The sequence below is a fragment of the Moschus berezovskii genome, chromosome 1 (assembly GCF_049115385.1).
Source record: "Moschus berezovskii isolate FMDL1 chromosome 1, NW_MosBer_1.0, whole genome shotgun sequence".
In the NCBI taxonomy this organism is placed as follows: domain Eukaryota; kingdom Metazoa; phylum Chordata; class Mammalia; order Artiodactyla; family Moschidae; genus Moschus; species Moschus berezovskii.
Window position 1 is genome coordinate 57,371,755 of NC_142460.1, and position 16,626 is coordinate 57,388,380.

At 37.9% G+C, this 16,626-nt stretch overlaps 1 protein-coding gene across 1 annotated transcript in view; it reads left to right on the forward strand.

Moving 5' to 3' along the window:
- The window catches only part of EPHA3 (EPH receptor A3), a 432,011-nt gene extending 417,907 nt beyond the window's left edge, over positions 1 to 14,104 (forward strand). The window contains exons 16-17 of the mRNA XM_055433436.2: positions 2,808 to 2,963; positions 11,385 to 14,104. Coding sequence (XP_055289411.1) covers positions 2,808 to 2,963; positions 11,385 to 11,490 — 262 coding nt within the window. The 3' untranslated portion in view covers positions 11,491 to 14,104. The remainder of the gene's footprint in view (positions 1 to 2,807; positions 2,964 to 11,384) is intronic.
- The last annotated feature ends 2,522 nt before the right edge of the window (positions 14,105 to 16,626 follow it).

Consider the following 16,626-nt stretch of genomic DNA (forward strand, 5'->3'; position numbering starts at 1 on the left):
CAATTGGACTTACCTCACAAGCTATCAAAGTAATGTTAAAATTCTCCAAGCCAGGCTTCAACAGTATGTGAATGGTGAATTTCCAGATGTTGAAACTGGATTTAGAAAAGCCAGAGGAACCAGAGATCAAACTGCCAACATTTTCTTGATCACCTAACAAGCAAGAGAGTGCCAGTAAAACATCTACTTCTGCCTTATTGACTACACCAAAGCCTTTGACTCTGTGGATCACAACAAACTGGAAAACTCTTCAAGAGATGGGAATACCAGACAAACTGACCTGCCTCTTGAGAAACCTATATGCGGGTCAAGAAGCAACAGTTAGAACTGGACATGGAACAACAGACTGGTTCCAAATTGGGAAAGGAGTACGTCAAGGCAGTATATTTTCACCTTGCTTATTTAACTTATATGCAGAATACATCACATGAAATGCCAGGCTGAATGAAGCACAAGCTTGAATCAAGATTGCTGGGAGAAATATTGAGGTTATTGATAATCTCAGATATGCAGATGATGCCACCCTTATGGCAGAAAGTGAAGAAGAAGAAATTCAAGTCAAAGACAAGAGTGAAGAAGCTGGCTTAAAACTCAACATCCAGAAAACTAAGATCATGGCATCCAGTCCCATCACTACATGTCAGATGGGAAAACAATAGAATCAGTGAAAGAGTTTATTTTCTTGGGCTCCAAAATCACTGCAGATGGTGACTGCAGCCATGAATTTAAAAGACACTTGCTTATTCAAAGAAAAGCTGTGACCAACTAGACAGCATATTAAAAAGCAGAGATATTACTTTACCAACAAAGGTCTGTCTAGTCAAAGCTATGGTTTTGCCATAGTCATGTATGACAGTGAAAGTTGAACTATAAAGAAAGCTGAGCACCAAAGAACTGATGCTTTTGAACTGTGGTGTTGGAGAAGACTTTAAAAGTCCCATGGACTGCATGGAGATCCAACTAGTCAATTTTAAAGGAAATCAGTCCTGAATATTCATTGGAAGGACTGATGCTGAAGCTGAAACTCCAAAACTTTGGCCACCTGATGCAAAGAACTAATTGGAAAAGACCCGATTGTAAAAGACCCTGGTGCTGGGAAAGATTGAAGGTGGGAGGAAAAGGTGATGACAGAGGTTGAGATGTGTGGATGGCAGCACCGACTCGATGACAATTTGACTAAGCTCTGATAGCTGGTGATGGACTGAGAGGCCTGGCTTGCTGCAATCCATGGGGTCGCAGTCGGATATGACTGAGTCATTGAACTGAAAAATTCCTGTTTATTCCTGTGCAATAAAAATCATAGTCTTAATATCTATCTATCATCTATCTTTGTGTCTGTGTGTGTGTGTGTGTGTGTGTGTGTGTGTATACACAGTTCAGTTCAGTTCAGTCGCTCAATCTGTCCGACTCTTTGCGACCCCATGAATCACAGCACGCCAGGCCTCCCTGTCCATCACCAACTACCAGAGTTCACTCAAACTCATGTCCATTGAGTCAGTGATGACATCCAGTCATCTCATCCTCTGTCGTCCCCTTCTCCTCCTGCACCCAATCCCTCCCAGCATCAGAGTCTTTTCCAGGGAGTCAACTCTTTGCATGAAGTGGCCGAAGTATTGGAGTTTCAGCTTTAGCATCAGTCCTTACAATGAACACCTAGGTCTGATCTCCTTTAGAATAGACTGGTTGGATCTCCTTGCAGTCCAAGGGACTCTCAAGAGTCTTCTCCAGCACCACAGTTCAAAAGCATCAATTCTTTGGTGATCAGCTTTCTTCACAGTCCAACTCTCACATCCATACATGACCACGGGAAAAACCATAGCCTTGACTAGACGGACCTTGGTTGGCAAAATAATGTCTCTGCTTTTTAATATGCTATCTAGGTTGGTCACAACTTTCCTTCCAAGGAGTAAGCATCTTTTAATTTCATGGCTGCAATCACCATCCGCAGTGATTTTGGAGCCCAAAAAAGTAAAGTCTGACACTGTTTCCCCATCTATTTCCCATGAAGTGATGGGACCAGATGCCATGATCTTAGTTTTCTGAATGTTGATCTTTAAGCCAACTTTTTCACTCTCCTCTTTCACTTTCATCAGGAGGCTGTTTGGTTCCCCTTCACTCTCTGCCGTGAGGGTGGTGTCCTCTGCACACACGCTCATATATATTATTTATGTTGTAAAATATATTTGGTGTTGTCCTAGTTGTTAGACTTTCACTTATTGTTGCTCATCTACTGTTTTCTTTTTCTTTTTAATTTCTTATTTTTAATGACATTGTGACATTAAGTTTGTGCCAACTTTATGTCCTGCTGCAAATATAGTCTCCATTGTTCAAATTTTCCCTTAGACAGCAACCTGTGCAATGTCTACAGATGAACATTCAGTAGGCAGGATTTAATATTGGAAACAAATCCATCCACCAAAGCAGACAACAGAATGTCATGTCAGATATAACTGCAACCTAAATTACCACCATCTTTGCTAATGGTTAAACAAATTAAATTATAGAAGTATGTATGGATATATATATATATATATATATATATATTTATCCTTTTCACTGGCAAACTTTCAGTAATTTAAAAAGCAGTCATGAGTAGAGAAGGGAAGCACTGAGACAAGATGATTACACAGAGTTCTTGCAAGCCGCCAGCTTGAGCAGATGAAGGCTTCATGGCAGATAAATTTTACAAATAAACAGGAAGCCATATGAAGTCTGGAAGTTCCTGCTGATGTTGGTGTCGAATTTTGACACACAGCAACTCTACTGACTCCTGATCTTTCTCCCTTTGGTATTTTATTTTCTTGCAGGCCCTCAAACCTTCTCCTGGACCAAAGTAACATCGACATTACTACCTTCCGCACAACAGGTGACTGGCTTAACGGTGTCCGGACAGCACAGTGCAAGGAAATCTTCACAGGCGTAGAGTACAGTTCTTGTGACACCATAGCCAAGATTTCTGCAGAGTAAGAATAAGTTATTGACTGAATGATTCTGAACTTTCTAGTGGACATATGTGTCTTGAATTAATATATTTAAAGAGTAAATTCATCTCTTAAGGTACTTTCTCTTGAACCCACTGAGCTGGATCCTGGGTCTCTTTCTCAAGGACGCCTTCTAGATCGATGTGTTGATGTGTCTTCCTCCCTCACCCTTGGTCCCCACAAAAGCTATCTTCAGTGAACTGTGGCCTTCAGATAAACCACCAGATATACACCCACACCCCACCCCAACAGACCCAAGTCTCTAATTTAGAACATAAGCAGATATAGCATGATGACTTGTATATCCCTGCATGTGTGATTTTCTGTTATTTTTAACAAAGCCTAACCTTTGAGGAAATGGAAATTTGAGAACTAGGTGGATAATCTGATATACAGGGAAACATGCCAAAGTCTAAAAGTAGTTCCCAAAGATACTAAATAAACAACTTATATTATGCTTTCACCTATTCTTAAGTGATCTCATGCTGCTGCTGTTGCTACTGCTGCTAAGTCACTTCAGTCGTGTCCGACTCTGTGCGACTCCATAAACAACAGCCCACCAAGCTCCCCTGTCCCTGGGATTCTCCAGGCAAGAACAATGGAGTGGGTTGCCATTTCCTTCTCCAATGCATGAAAGTGAAAAGTGAAAGTGAAGTCGCTCAGTCGTTTCTGACTCTTAGTGACTTCATGGACTGCAGCCTACCAGGCTCCTCCATCCATGGGATTTTCCAGGCAAGAGTACTGGAGTGGGGTGCCATTGCCTTCTCTGATCTCATGCTAGAAAATAAAGTTATAAGCAAGTTTAAGACATAATTTTCCTTAAAAAGGCTTATGGTCAATTTGGAAAGAGAGAAATGCACAATTGATAAATATTAATTCATTTTATTTTATAATTTCATGTGTTAAAAGCCAGTAGGGAATGACAACCCATTCCGGTAATCTTGCCTGAAAAATTCCATGGGCAGAGGAGCCTGGAGGGCTATAGTCCATGGGGCTGCCAAGAGTCAGACAGGACTGAGCACACACACAAACATGTATCTTAGGGATCCTGTGGTACAATAGGGATCCTTTGGTAATAGGACTTCTTTGATATGAGAAACCCATGGCTTTAAGGAGAAAGGGTTTATAAGGAATTAAATTAACCCAGTGAATAATCCATAAAAGTCATCCTCATTCACCAAGTTTGCTAACTGGTAATCAGTTCAGTTCAGTTCAGTTCAGTCGCTCAGTCGTGTCCGACTCTCCGCGACCCCATGAATCACAGCACGCCAGGCCTCCCTGTCCATCACCAACTCCCAGAGTACACTCAAACTCATGTCCACAGAGTCGGTGATGCCATCCAGCCATCTCATTCTCCGTCGTCCCCTTCTCCTCCCGCCCCCAACCTTTCCCAGCATCAGAGTCTTTTCCAGTGAGTCAACTCGTCGCATGAGGTGGCCAAAGTATTGCAGTTTCAGCTTTAGCATCAGTCCCTCCAATGAACACCCAGGATTGATCTCCTTTAGAATGGACTGGTTGGATCTCCTTGCAGTATATAGGAAGTGAAAAACTGGAAGCCACATTCTTTATCACTCTGTGAACGAGACAGTTGACTTCACTTTCTGATGAGGCTGCATCATTTTTTTCTTGTTCTATAGTGACTTTTTCTGAATCCCCATGCACACTGCTGAAAATGACTCTCTCAGTCCTAGATTGCACAACCTTGGTATGTCATTCAACTGACCAGGGTCCAACTCTTTTTATTCTAAGTCCCCAGGAGAGACATTCTGAAGGCAATCCTGCTTATAGACTGGCTTCTGAAAAGACATGTTTGCCACGCGCTAATCATTTCATTTCAAAGGAAGTAGAGTGAGATAGCAGGAACCTGGCTAGGCACATTTTTTTTTAAGTTTATTTATTTATTTTTTTATTGGAGGCTAATTATTTTACAATATTATATTGGTTGGTTTTGCCATACATTGACATGAATCTGCCCCGGGTGTACATGAGTTCCCCCTCCCAAACCCCCTCCCACCTCCCTCCTCCCCTTATCCTCCCTCTGGGTCATCCCCGCATACCAGCCCCAAGCATCCTGTAACATGCATCAACCCTGAACTGGCGATTCATTTCACATATGATAATATACATGTTTCAATGCCATTCTCCCAAACCATCCCACCCTCACCCTCTCCCACAGAGTCCCCAAAACTGTTTTATACATCTGTGTCTCTTTTGCTGTCTCATATACAGGGTTATCATTTGCATGGAGGGTAACATAAAGGACTGCTCCGAAGAAAGAGCTTTTGTGTGGAACAGATACATCAAAATTGTCCACAATTTTGTAGCTTGTAGCGTTTCTTTGGAAACTGTATACATCTTTGAGTCAAACTCTTCTGCCTTTTGATCTTTATTACATTCAATGTGTGTGTGTGTGTGTGTGTGTGTGTATACACAGTTCAGTTCAGTTCAGTCGCTCAGTCATGTCCGACTCTTTGCGACCCCATGAATCACAGCATGCCAGACCTCCTTGTCTATCACCAACTCCGAGAGTTCACTCAAACTCATGTCCATCGAATCGGTGATGCCATCCAGCCATCTCACTCTCTGTCATCCCCGTCTCCTCCCACCCTCCATCCCTCCTAGCATCACACTCTTTTCCAGTGAGTCAACTCGTCACATGAGGTGGCCAAAGTACTGGAGTTTCAGCTTCTACATCAGTCCTTCCAATGAACACCCAGGACTGATCTCCCTTAGAATGGACTGGTTGGACCTCCTTGCAGTCCAAGGGACTCTCAAGAGTCTTCTCCAGCACCACAGTTCAAAAGCATCAATTCTTCAGTGATCAGCTTTCTTCACAGTCCAACTCTCACATTCATACATGACCACGGGAAAAACCATAGCCTTGACTAGACGGACTTTGGTTGGCAAAGTAATGTCTCTGCCCTTCAATATGCCATCTAGGTTAGTCGTAATTTTCCTTCCAAGGAGTAAGCATCTTTTAATTTCCTGGCTGCAATCAGCACCTGCAGCGATTTTGGAGCCCCAAAAAATAAAGTCTGACACTGTTTCCACTGTTTCCCTATTTCCCATGAAGTGATGGAACCAGATGCCATGATCTTCGTTTTCTGAATGTTGAGCTTCAAGCCAACCTTTTCACTCTCCTCTTTCACTTTCATCATGAGGCTTTTGAGTCATGTCATCTGCATATCTGAGGTTATTGATATTTCTCCCAGCAATCTTGATTCCAGCTTGTGCTTCTTCCAGCCCAGTGTTCCTCGTGATGTACCCTGCATATAAGTTAAATAAGCAGGGTGACAATATACAACCTTGACGTACTCCTTTTCCTATTTGGAACCAGTCTGTTGTTCCATGTCCAGTTCTAACTGTTGCTCCCTGACCTGCATACAGGTTTCTCAAGAGACAGGTCAGGTGGTCTGGTATTCCCATCTCTTTCAGAATTTTCCACAGTTTATTGTGATCCACACAGTCAAAGGCTTTAGACCCTTTAGTGCCCTCAACTTGCTGTCAGTCATATCCAATATTTGAATATTCAAATGTTGTCAAGCATCTAAGGACTTTGTCATCTTGTCAGTCATTTAAATAAAGTCACCTTGGAAAGCTACAGATTACATGCCAAAAGGGAGTGCATGGTGTAATTAATAGAGATACAAGCACCTAACAAATAGGTAAAGGAGTTTACTATTAATGGTATAGCATCCTTATCAGAAACACAGACATCACAAAAGGATCTACAGAAAGGGTATATTATACTGAAGAGGTGGATTAATCTTAGAATATAAACTCATACTCATCTACTTAATATGTGCTAACATTCCTGTTTGAAATAAAATATAGTATTTATTGAGTAGACTTCTGACTCAATTGACAATGTGTTTTGGGTTTCTGTAATAGTTATTTTGATCAGACTCAGCCCCAGGATATGTTAATATATTTAAATATTTTTAGAAATTCTTACTCTAGTATTGTAAATAGTTTGGGTTGTGACATACAAGACACCTGCTTTAGAGCACAGAAGCATAGCAAAGAACAAACACAAAGCTAAAAATTTCTGCACCATTGCCAGATTTTCAAAGGCAAAGCGATACAAATGTTTATTCTCAATAAAGCATCAACATTGAGGGCTTTTAGATAATGAAACAGTATACTGAAGTGGATGAGGCAGAACCTTGTTAATATGGTTAACAGCAAGCTCACAATTTAAATATAGTCAGATATTCTAATCTACAAATGTAGACAGAATGTTATTTGTTTAAAAAGGTGAAGTGGCAGGCTTTGTTATACTTTCACCTTAGGAATATGTTTGTCTCTGTTACATCATTGAATAGTAAGGTCTTTTGAGGCTGACTGGAATATTTTCATTTAGTGGTTATGATTATTTAAACAAGTTGTGAATCTATATGCAAGATGAAAGCTGATTTTTCCTAGGATACTCAGCTTTTTCAGATTTCGCCCTTCATACTGAGCCAGTTGGTTTCAGATCTGTCTGTATTTCAAAGTGCTTTCTTCTGTCCTTTCTTCTCAATTTAGGGTCAGCATAGAATTAACATTTGCTGACCTGAAACTCCTTGAAAATTATTGTTGACTTCTTCGTTCTCTGCAGCCTCTATCTCATATGCCACCTTCCTTGTTTATATCATAAATATAAGAACCTAAAAATATTTAATACATTAATCATTTAGGGAAATATAGTGAGGCAACATTTTCATCTTCAATGCTATAAAAATATTTAACTCTATATTTCATCCTTTCTTTTGCAATCTTAGGTGTATTGCTTGAATTTGATTTCTTCCAATCCTTATTTTCTTGGTGTTGTCCAGACTCAATTCAGAAATGATTCCCTTGACCAAATAATGCTAGAGTTTCTTTTAGAATAAGACTTTCAGATTATTACCTAAGAAAGGATATTAAATTTGTTTTCTTTTTCTATCCAAACTATCAATCACAGGACAATTGTTTTATACTCAAGTAAATATTAGCTTATTACAATTAGTTTAGAGATTTCATTTACATGCCATCTACTCAAATCACCTAATTTTCAAATAAACTTTTTAAACTCGTAGTCTTATTCAGTCAACATATTTTTTAAAAAATATAATTTCATAGCCTAGCATGGATTTAGGAAGGTTAATGTGAGAAGGGAAGAGAGAATAAGAAAGGGCAAGAGTGATTATAGAAACTGGAAAGAGAATTAAGTGTGTGGAATGAGTATGAGGCAGATTAATTGCTGATGTCATTACCTTGGATGCCATTTTCAAAGTGTCATCACCTATCCTTTTGCCTTTGAAGTACCAGATAGCTTATTAACCTCTGGTCTCAATCTTGAACTGCCCTTTAGTCTTGAACTTTTTCACTGCTCTTCTCAATAGGGTAGTCCTAATGGCCACCTCATGCGACGAGTTGACTCACTGGAAAAGACTGTGATGCTGGGAGGGATTGGGGGCGGGAGGAGATGGGGACGACAGAGAATGAGATGGCTGGGTGGCATCACCAACTCGATGGACATGAGTTTGAGTGGACTCCGGAAGTTGGTGATGGACAGGGAGGCCTGGCGTGCTGTGACTCATGGGGTCACAGAGAGTCGGACACGACTGAGCGGCTGAACTGAACTGCATGAGATAAGGATACAGGAGGGAGTGTTACTGAGACCACAGCAGCTGGGTTTAGAGAGATTTCTGTCATGGCAGGGTGGTAGGTAGAAGACATTCTGATGGGGGGAAGAGAGTAGAGGGTACATAAAAGCTCAATCTAAGGCATAACCTACAGGGATGTTTACTGTAATTCTCTTTTCCAGTATAATCCTTTGCATTAAATAGAAACCAGACTACATATCAACTTGCTTACACTGGGTTCCCAGATGCTGTATCTGAAACAGTTTATGCAGATTTCTTCATGTACACTTGGGACATACATTCATAAAGAAGCAATGAGGAGGCATTGGATTGAAGAAGAAGACTCAGTTATACTTGTTGGAACAAGAGTCCTAAAGTTGGGCTGGTCCTTCAGACTTGTCCCAAATTGGTCTGTGAACTTTCAGTATCTGATTTTTTCCAGTGGCCAGAGAATCAGTGGTTCAGTTCTAGAGGAAAAATCATGGTTAAGCATCATAGCTTGTATTACTCCCTCTTTATGCTGAAATTTCTCAATGACCACAGGAAATTTAGTATATTACCTTGAGGCATTTTTTCTATCTTCCAATGATTGAATTTTGTTTTTAAGCTTATAAATAAGGCAGAAAAGAGGAGACATAGAAAAAAAATTAGCAAGGTATAATATGTATGTATGTATGTGTATATATATATATATATAGAGAGAGAATTGGAAGAAGGATGAGAGAAGAAATATAAAAACAGTGAGAATCTTGATTTATACACATATATTTATGTCTGTCCTGTTTTCTGGCTCTTAGATTCATAACCTGACTTTGTAATAGTTTGAAGATAAGTAGAGAAATGTTTGTTGTTCATTTTAAAGATAGATGCCTGTAGAGCACGCATTCTCAAAAGCAGGGTTCAACATAGATAACCTAGGTGTGGGAAGGGACAGGGAAGCCTGGCGTGCGTCAGTCCAAGGGGTCCAAAAGAACTGGACACGACTTAGCAACTGAACAACAACAACACTTAAAATGAAGGTTTCATTATCCACGGTCACACAAAGGGCAGCAAGCTAGGTGTCAGCATAGCTCCCCACTAGCCTTCCTGGTGAAGCAAGGTAGCTAAAGACTGTGACAGAGAGGACCTCAGGCAAAATACAGGCTATCCATAGAGAATTTATTAGTCCCTTGAATGGCAGCAGGGTTCAGGGCAAGCTGCAGGGCATTGTGATTTCACTCCCAGCTTAGATAATAGGAATGCAACTGAGCTTTGATTAATTTTATGCAGCAGATGCTTAAATAACATGAAAATTGCTTCTTAAATGATTGCCTATTTTCTTCTTGCACACCTTTATTGCTTGGGAACTCACTTTTTAACAAATCATTTGGTTCACTTCTATGTAGTTAAATTCCCAATTTTTCATTCTTTCTTTAATACTCAATATAAAGGAGCCCACCTTTGTGTGCATTTGCATGTGTGTGCTTTTTCTTCTTGCCATTTTCAATTTGCCTAGCACTCCAAGTTACACTTAATCCTCTGTCAACTTCCCAGATAAATATATTTTGGACAACTGATTTATTCTTTAGTAAGTACCTGTTGAGCCCCTGCTAAATGATAGTGATTGTTTAGGGTGTGTTTGATAAGCATAGTACAAAACCCACAAGAATCCTTGTTCACATGGAATTCAGCTTCTTGTGAGACAAGATAGAGAGTAAAAAAATAAATAAACCAAAAAAAAAAAAAAAAGGGCAATATGCTGGATGGTGATAAATACTTTGGAAGAAAAGAAATAGAAGTGCAGATATGAGTGCAGAGAGGTTTTATAATATGAAGTAGGAGCATCAGGGAAATCTCATAAGAGAGGGATATTTGAGTCAAGACCTGCAAGAGGTGATTGTATGAACTAATTACTTAAATCAAGAATGTTTAATTAATTATTTGCACATATTTAGCTGTCTTTCCCCCCTCCCCCATGAAGTTCCATGTATTCTTATTTATTTCAGTTCCTGGTTTCCAAGTATTAACTATTTTAAATTTAATGATTTTGATAGAGAAATATCCTTGCCATTTTTTGTAATTTGAAAGAACCTTATACTTTAAAGAAATTATTCCAGTAATCTATGGCTGAACAACAAAATTCCCCAAACTAAAAGGATAAAACAACAAGGATTTTATTGTACACACAATGTCATGAGTCATGAATTTGGGTAGAGCTCAGGTGGGTGATTCTTCGCCTCTGATGCTAGAGTTGAATGAAGTATTCAACTAACATGAATCTGATCTAATCTGGAGGGTTTGAGATGGTTTCATTCTTCTTTGCCCTGGTTCAGATGCTACATATACCTAGGACTGTAGACCAAGTGCTTATTGATGACCTCTTCAATAGGTAGTCATATTTTTCCACTGGCAGCTCTGGGGCCTAGAGAGGGTGCCTCAGTAGATAAGAAGTAGAATCTGTTAGTTGCTAAAGAACTGAATGCAGAAACTGATACAGTGTCACTTTAAACACAATCAGTCAAGTCAATCCCCAAGCTGGCCCTTACATAGTGAAGTTCCAGATGGACAGGAATTTTGAGGGAAACACTATTTAACCCACTTTATATGTTCAATCTACAACCTATATTCTTCCACAAGGATAAAGGCAGAGTAATCAGGATATATAATACTACACATATGTTACAAAAATCAGAAAACTATACCTAGAGCATTAGTATCTGTAACTGTATGAGCTTTGTTAATTGCAAATATATTACTTACACACTGTCCAGGAGTCCATGATTCTCACCAGAAATTTTCCTCTTTTTTTTAACAGCGACATGAAAAAGATCGGTGTCACTGTGGTTGGGCCACAGAAGAAGATCATCAGTAGTATTAAAGTTCTAGAATCACAATCCAAGAATAGTCCAGTCCCAGTGTAAAGTGCTATTTCTAGAAGAAAGTGCAAGATGTGGCATGACTCTGCAGACTGATGACAACACTGGAAATACTGGTGGATATTCCAAACCCAATAAAACACTCAGATACGAGTAAAATGCCTTAAAATGGAATTCAAAGACTCTATTTTCCCCTGTTGTTTAGTGGATGGGTGGGTGGGTGTATTTTGTTTTGTAATTGCTTTTTTATATTAGTTGATGGATTAAATCAGAATTCTTCAGCGCAAAATGACAAAGAACTAGTATAGAGCCATTGATCATAAACTGACTATCATAAAAGCAAAACAAATGAAATAACACAATGAACATGGTGGCTGTGCTTCTGAATAGCCACAAAAGAACAGACTTGTGATATTTTTATACACAGAAGAGATCTGTAACAGGTATTTTGTTTCTTTGAAAGCAAGCAAACTAGAGGAATTCATACCTCAAACTATTCGGCCATATTTACTACCTTTTCATTGTATTATTCTCTTTTATCTGTTAAAAAGCATATAGAAATGAAGTTTGTAGTTGTTTTAAGTACTACACATTTTTGATTGTTAGCCTCCTTAAGTATTATCATGTAAAAATGTGTTTTAATTTTGAAGAAAAGTACATATTTATTTTCTTTTTAATTGTCTTTTATTGTTTTATATTTATGCCTTGATGATTTAATTTGGATTTGTGACAGCCAAGTGCCAAATGCTCTCTCAAATTGTCAGCAGTAGAAAACATGATAAACTAGACACAGAAAATTATGCGTTTCTTTCCAGATTGTTTGAATCATACACTCATATGTATCTATATCTATATACAAAAAGAAACAAACCCTTTCCTTGTTCATACACTAACCAAATCTCTCAGTCTGAATTATTCCACCCATTTTTGTCTCTCCATTTATTATAAACTGTGTGCTCCTAATTTATTGTGATACACCGACTTGTGTGATATGGATTTTCAGTGACATACCTGCCTTGCTCTGGTGCTTAGGAGACCATAAACTCCCTCCATTGGTAAAAGAGCTATATTAGAGGTCCTGAATAGAGAATGCTACACTGGAAAGGACTGGAATACTATTTAGGTTGCTGTATTAATTGGCAATGTAGCCTATAATCTGATGCATGAATCAAAAAGATCACTGGCTGACTGGCTTTGAAATTCCACTTTATACATTTGCTTAAACTTGTTGAGCTGATTATAGGGAATAAGGATTACTAAACTACTCATCTGCATCACTGAGCTTTTACTAAATTAATTAAACATTGTCATCATCAATAGCAAGTATTATTACCTTTGAGTCTCCAGTAAAATGCACCTATTATAGTTTTGGTGTATATCTTAGAAACATTGAGCTTCTTGATACTTATTGAACATATAATCTTCAAAATAGTTGGTTGTCCATCAAGACTCAAAATATGGAGAGATCTCTTCTTGCAAGGAACTTGGATTTGCTATTCCATAAAGGTCAAATATGAGCATATTCCGTAATATTTGAAATATATACCTGGTGGAGATCTAGCCATAATAGATTGTGAAGCAACATTTTAGCTCTATCTATAATCTTTCTAATGCTGATATGATCATGTTATTGGAATAAGAAATGCATATGTCACAAGAATAGAATGGATAAAACAATGCTGCAAACTTTATGTTTTTATGCAAAATGGAACACTTATGCAGCTTACAATCACAGATCAAAATTCACAAGTACTAATCTATTGTAAATTTAGTGTAATAAGGCTTATGTTGTATTCCTTCATATATAAAATTATTTCTCAAATGTCTTCAATATTGCTATAGTCAAATCATCTTACTAGAATTATGTATTGGGTGTATAAGAGCATGAACCTTTTAAAAAGATATATATGATTATGAAATTAATTGCAAATTTCACTTAAGCCTGCTAGAAGCAGCTTAAAACCATTTTTTAAGCAAATATTTTGTTTTGTGGAATGTTAGATTGAGATCTGAATCTGGCTTCAATCACATTTTTTTCGAAACTAGCATTTACTTTCTTAGGTACTATTCTGTGCACACTCCACAAAATCTGTGCTTTTCATGAACTAGGAGAAGTTGAGGATTGTTTAATCTATTTCATTTATTTTGGCTGTGGTTTCCATTTGAAAGTGGAAATTGTATATTCAGTATATTGCTCTTCATTTTTCACTATTTTTCTATCTGACTTCTTATAAATTTACGTTTCACAATCCTTACCCTGTACATATGTAAACATAACAGTGTATGATTCTTAACTGTGGAGTAGAGGTACTAGAATGCTTATGGCCATCTCTTTGTGCAGAAACTGTGTTGGCTTTCAGTAAACACGAAACCACAATTGCTTCATAATATCATGTAACATATTATCTGATTGTATCTTAAGTTTGATTTACATATTTATTTCTGGTAACTTGCCCCTGTTAAGCTGTACTAAGTATCAAATAAGCCATGTATAAATTTTATATGATTGGCAATATGTGTGTACCTTAAATTTTCATTTTTAAAACATCACTCATTTAGTCTATGTTGTACAATGTAGATGGCCTCTTACTAATGTAAAATGATTTGTAGTGGAAACATTTATATTTTTATAATAAACATAACGAAAATATTTTTTACAGATTGGAATATGGAAGTGGTCTTTGAACCTTTTTAAATATTATAAAAATGTGCTTGTTTAAACAGAAAAATAATGAAATTTATGTAAGTCAAGAAGAATGTGCTTGTTTCTTTTTTTTCCATTAGTGAGGAAGAGATGTATGTCATGTTATCCATAGGAGTTACCGAGGTGTGATTGTATACCTTTTAAAATACTGCTCTAGTTGATATAATTTTACATTGTAATTCCTGTGAGATAACTGCTTTCCCTCTGTTGTTCCAATAGAAATCATGGAGGCTTTTTTGACTTAGAAGCGCTGTCTGAATCACTTTGGATGAGAGAATGAATGACTTAGATTCATAACAGCTCCTAGTCCTGAGCCTGCTCTTAGAGATTGTGGATGGGATCCCATAGAATTGATGTTCCATAAGGATTAGAGGTGTCAGAGCAGTTTATGTCCAAAAGAAAGTCAGAATATCACTTATGAAAAAAGAAGAAAGGAATTTTGAATAGGTCAGATAAAACAAAAACTAGAAACGAAGTGAAACTTCAAATAATATTCTAAGAAACACTTAAAACGTTGAATAGATTCCTAATCATTTGGAACTTATTTAAAGAAAATGACTATATATGAAAACCATTGCTAACTCACAATATGAGGCAAGATAAGTGATCTAGATTTCCATAGAGGTAGTCACAAAATAGATCAGATTTGAGTTTTCCTTGAAAAAGAAATAGCAATCTTGTTGAGAGGAATAAGAATAATGTGTAAGCAGGAGATAAAGGAGGTAAAGAGAATATATTTATTCAAGATATATATTTTAAGCACTATTAAGAAACAGGTGTTTTCCTGTCACCATTTACAAATCACTTCATTAAATTTTGCAACAATCCTGTAAATAGATTTTGTTATGTTCAGATGCTCAGTTGTGTCTGATTCTTTGAGACCACATGGACTATAGCACACCAGGCTTCCATGTCCTTCACCATCTCCCAAAGCTTGCCCAAACTCATGTCCATTGAGTCAGTGATATCATCCAAAAATCTCATCCTCTGTTGTCCCCTTCTCCTCCTGCCTTCAATCATTCCCAGCATCAGGATCTTTTCCAATGAATCCGTCCTTTGCCTAAAGTATTGGAGCTTCAGCTTCAGCATCAGTCCTTTCAATGAATATTCAGGACCGATTTGCTTTAGGATTGACTGGTTTGATCTCCTTGCTGTTCAAGAGGCTTTTAAGAGTCTTTTCTAGCAACATAGTTTGAAGGCATCAATTCTTTAACGCTCAGCCTTCTTTATGGTCCAACTCTCACACCCATACATGACTACTGGAAAAACCAAGCTTTGACTATACAGGCCTTTGTAGGCAAAGTAATACCTCTGATTTTAAATATGCTGTCTAAGTTTGTCATACCTTTTCTTCCAAGGAGCAAGTATCTTTTAATTTCATGGCTGCAGTCACTGTCCACAGTGATTTTGGAGCCCAAGAGAGTAAAGTCTGTCACCGTTTCCATTTTTCCCCCATCTATTTGCCATGAAATGATGGGACCGGATGCCATGATCTTCGTTTTTGAATCCTGAGCTTTAAGCCAGCTTTTTCACTCTCCTCTTTCTCTTTCATCAAGAGGCTCTTTAGTTTGTCTTCACTTTCTGCCATAAGGGTGGTGTCATCTGCATATATGAGGTTATTGATAGTTCTCCCTGCAATCTTGATTCCAGCTTGTGCTTCATCCAGCTTGGCATTTCACATGATGAATTCTGCATAGAAGTTAAATAAGCAGGGTGACAATATGCCATCTTGATGTATTCCTTTTCCTCTTTTGAACCAGTCCTTTGTTTCATGTCCAGTTCTAACGGCTGCTTCTTGACCTGTATACAGGTTTCTCAGGAGGCAGGTAAGGTGGTGTGCTATTCCCATCTCTTTAAGAATCTTCTACAGTTTGTTGTGATCTACATAGTCAAAGGCTTTAGCATAGTCAATGAACCAGAAGTAGATGTCTTTCTGGAATTCTCTTGCTTTTTACAATCCAAATGATTTTGGCCATTTGATCTCTGGTTTCTCTGTCTTTTCTAAACCCAGCTTGTACATCTTGAAGTTCTTGGTTCAATACTGCTGAAGCCTAACTTGAAGGATTTTGAGCATTTCTTTGCTAGCATGTGAAATGAATGGAATTGTGTGGTAGTTTGAATCGATTTATCTATTTTTAATAGATGATGGAATCAAGGCTCTGAATATCCAGGTCATCTTTCCAGAGTCATCCCAGTTAATAAACAGATATTTCAAACTGGGACCTTCTTATTCTGTGTTTTTTCTGTGATATAATTGTTACTGTAATCGATAATATACTCTGAGAACAGTGACAGGGTCCATTTGCAAAAATAATTTGGGGAAGGGCTTAGATTAAGAATCCATATTCGTGTATACATATATGTATACACTTATTCTAGGATGATAGTAATAGAATAAATTAGCAGAAAGTATACACTTACTCTAGGATGATAGTAATAGAATAAATAAGGAGAACAGGATGCATACAAAGATACAG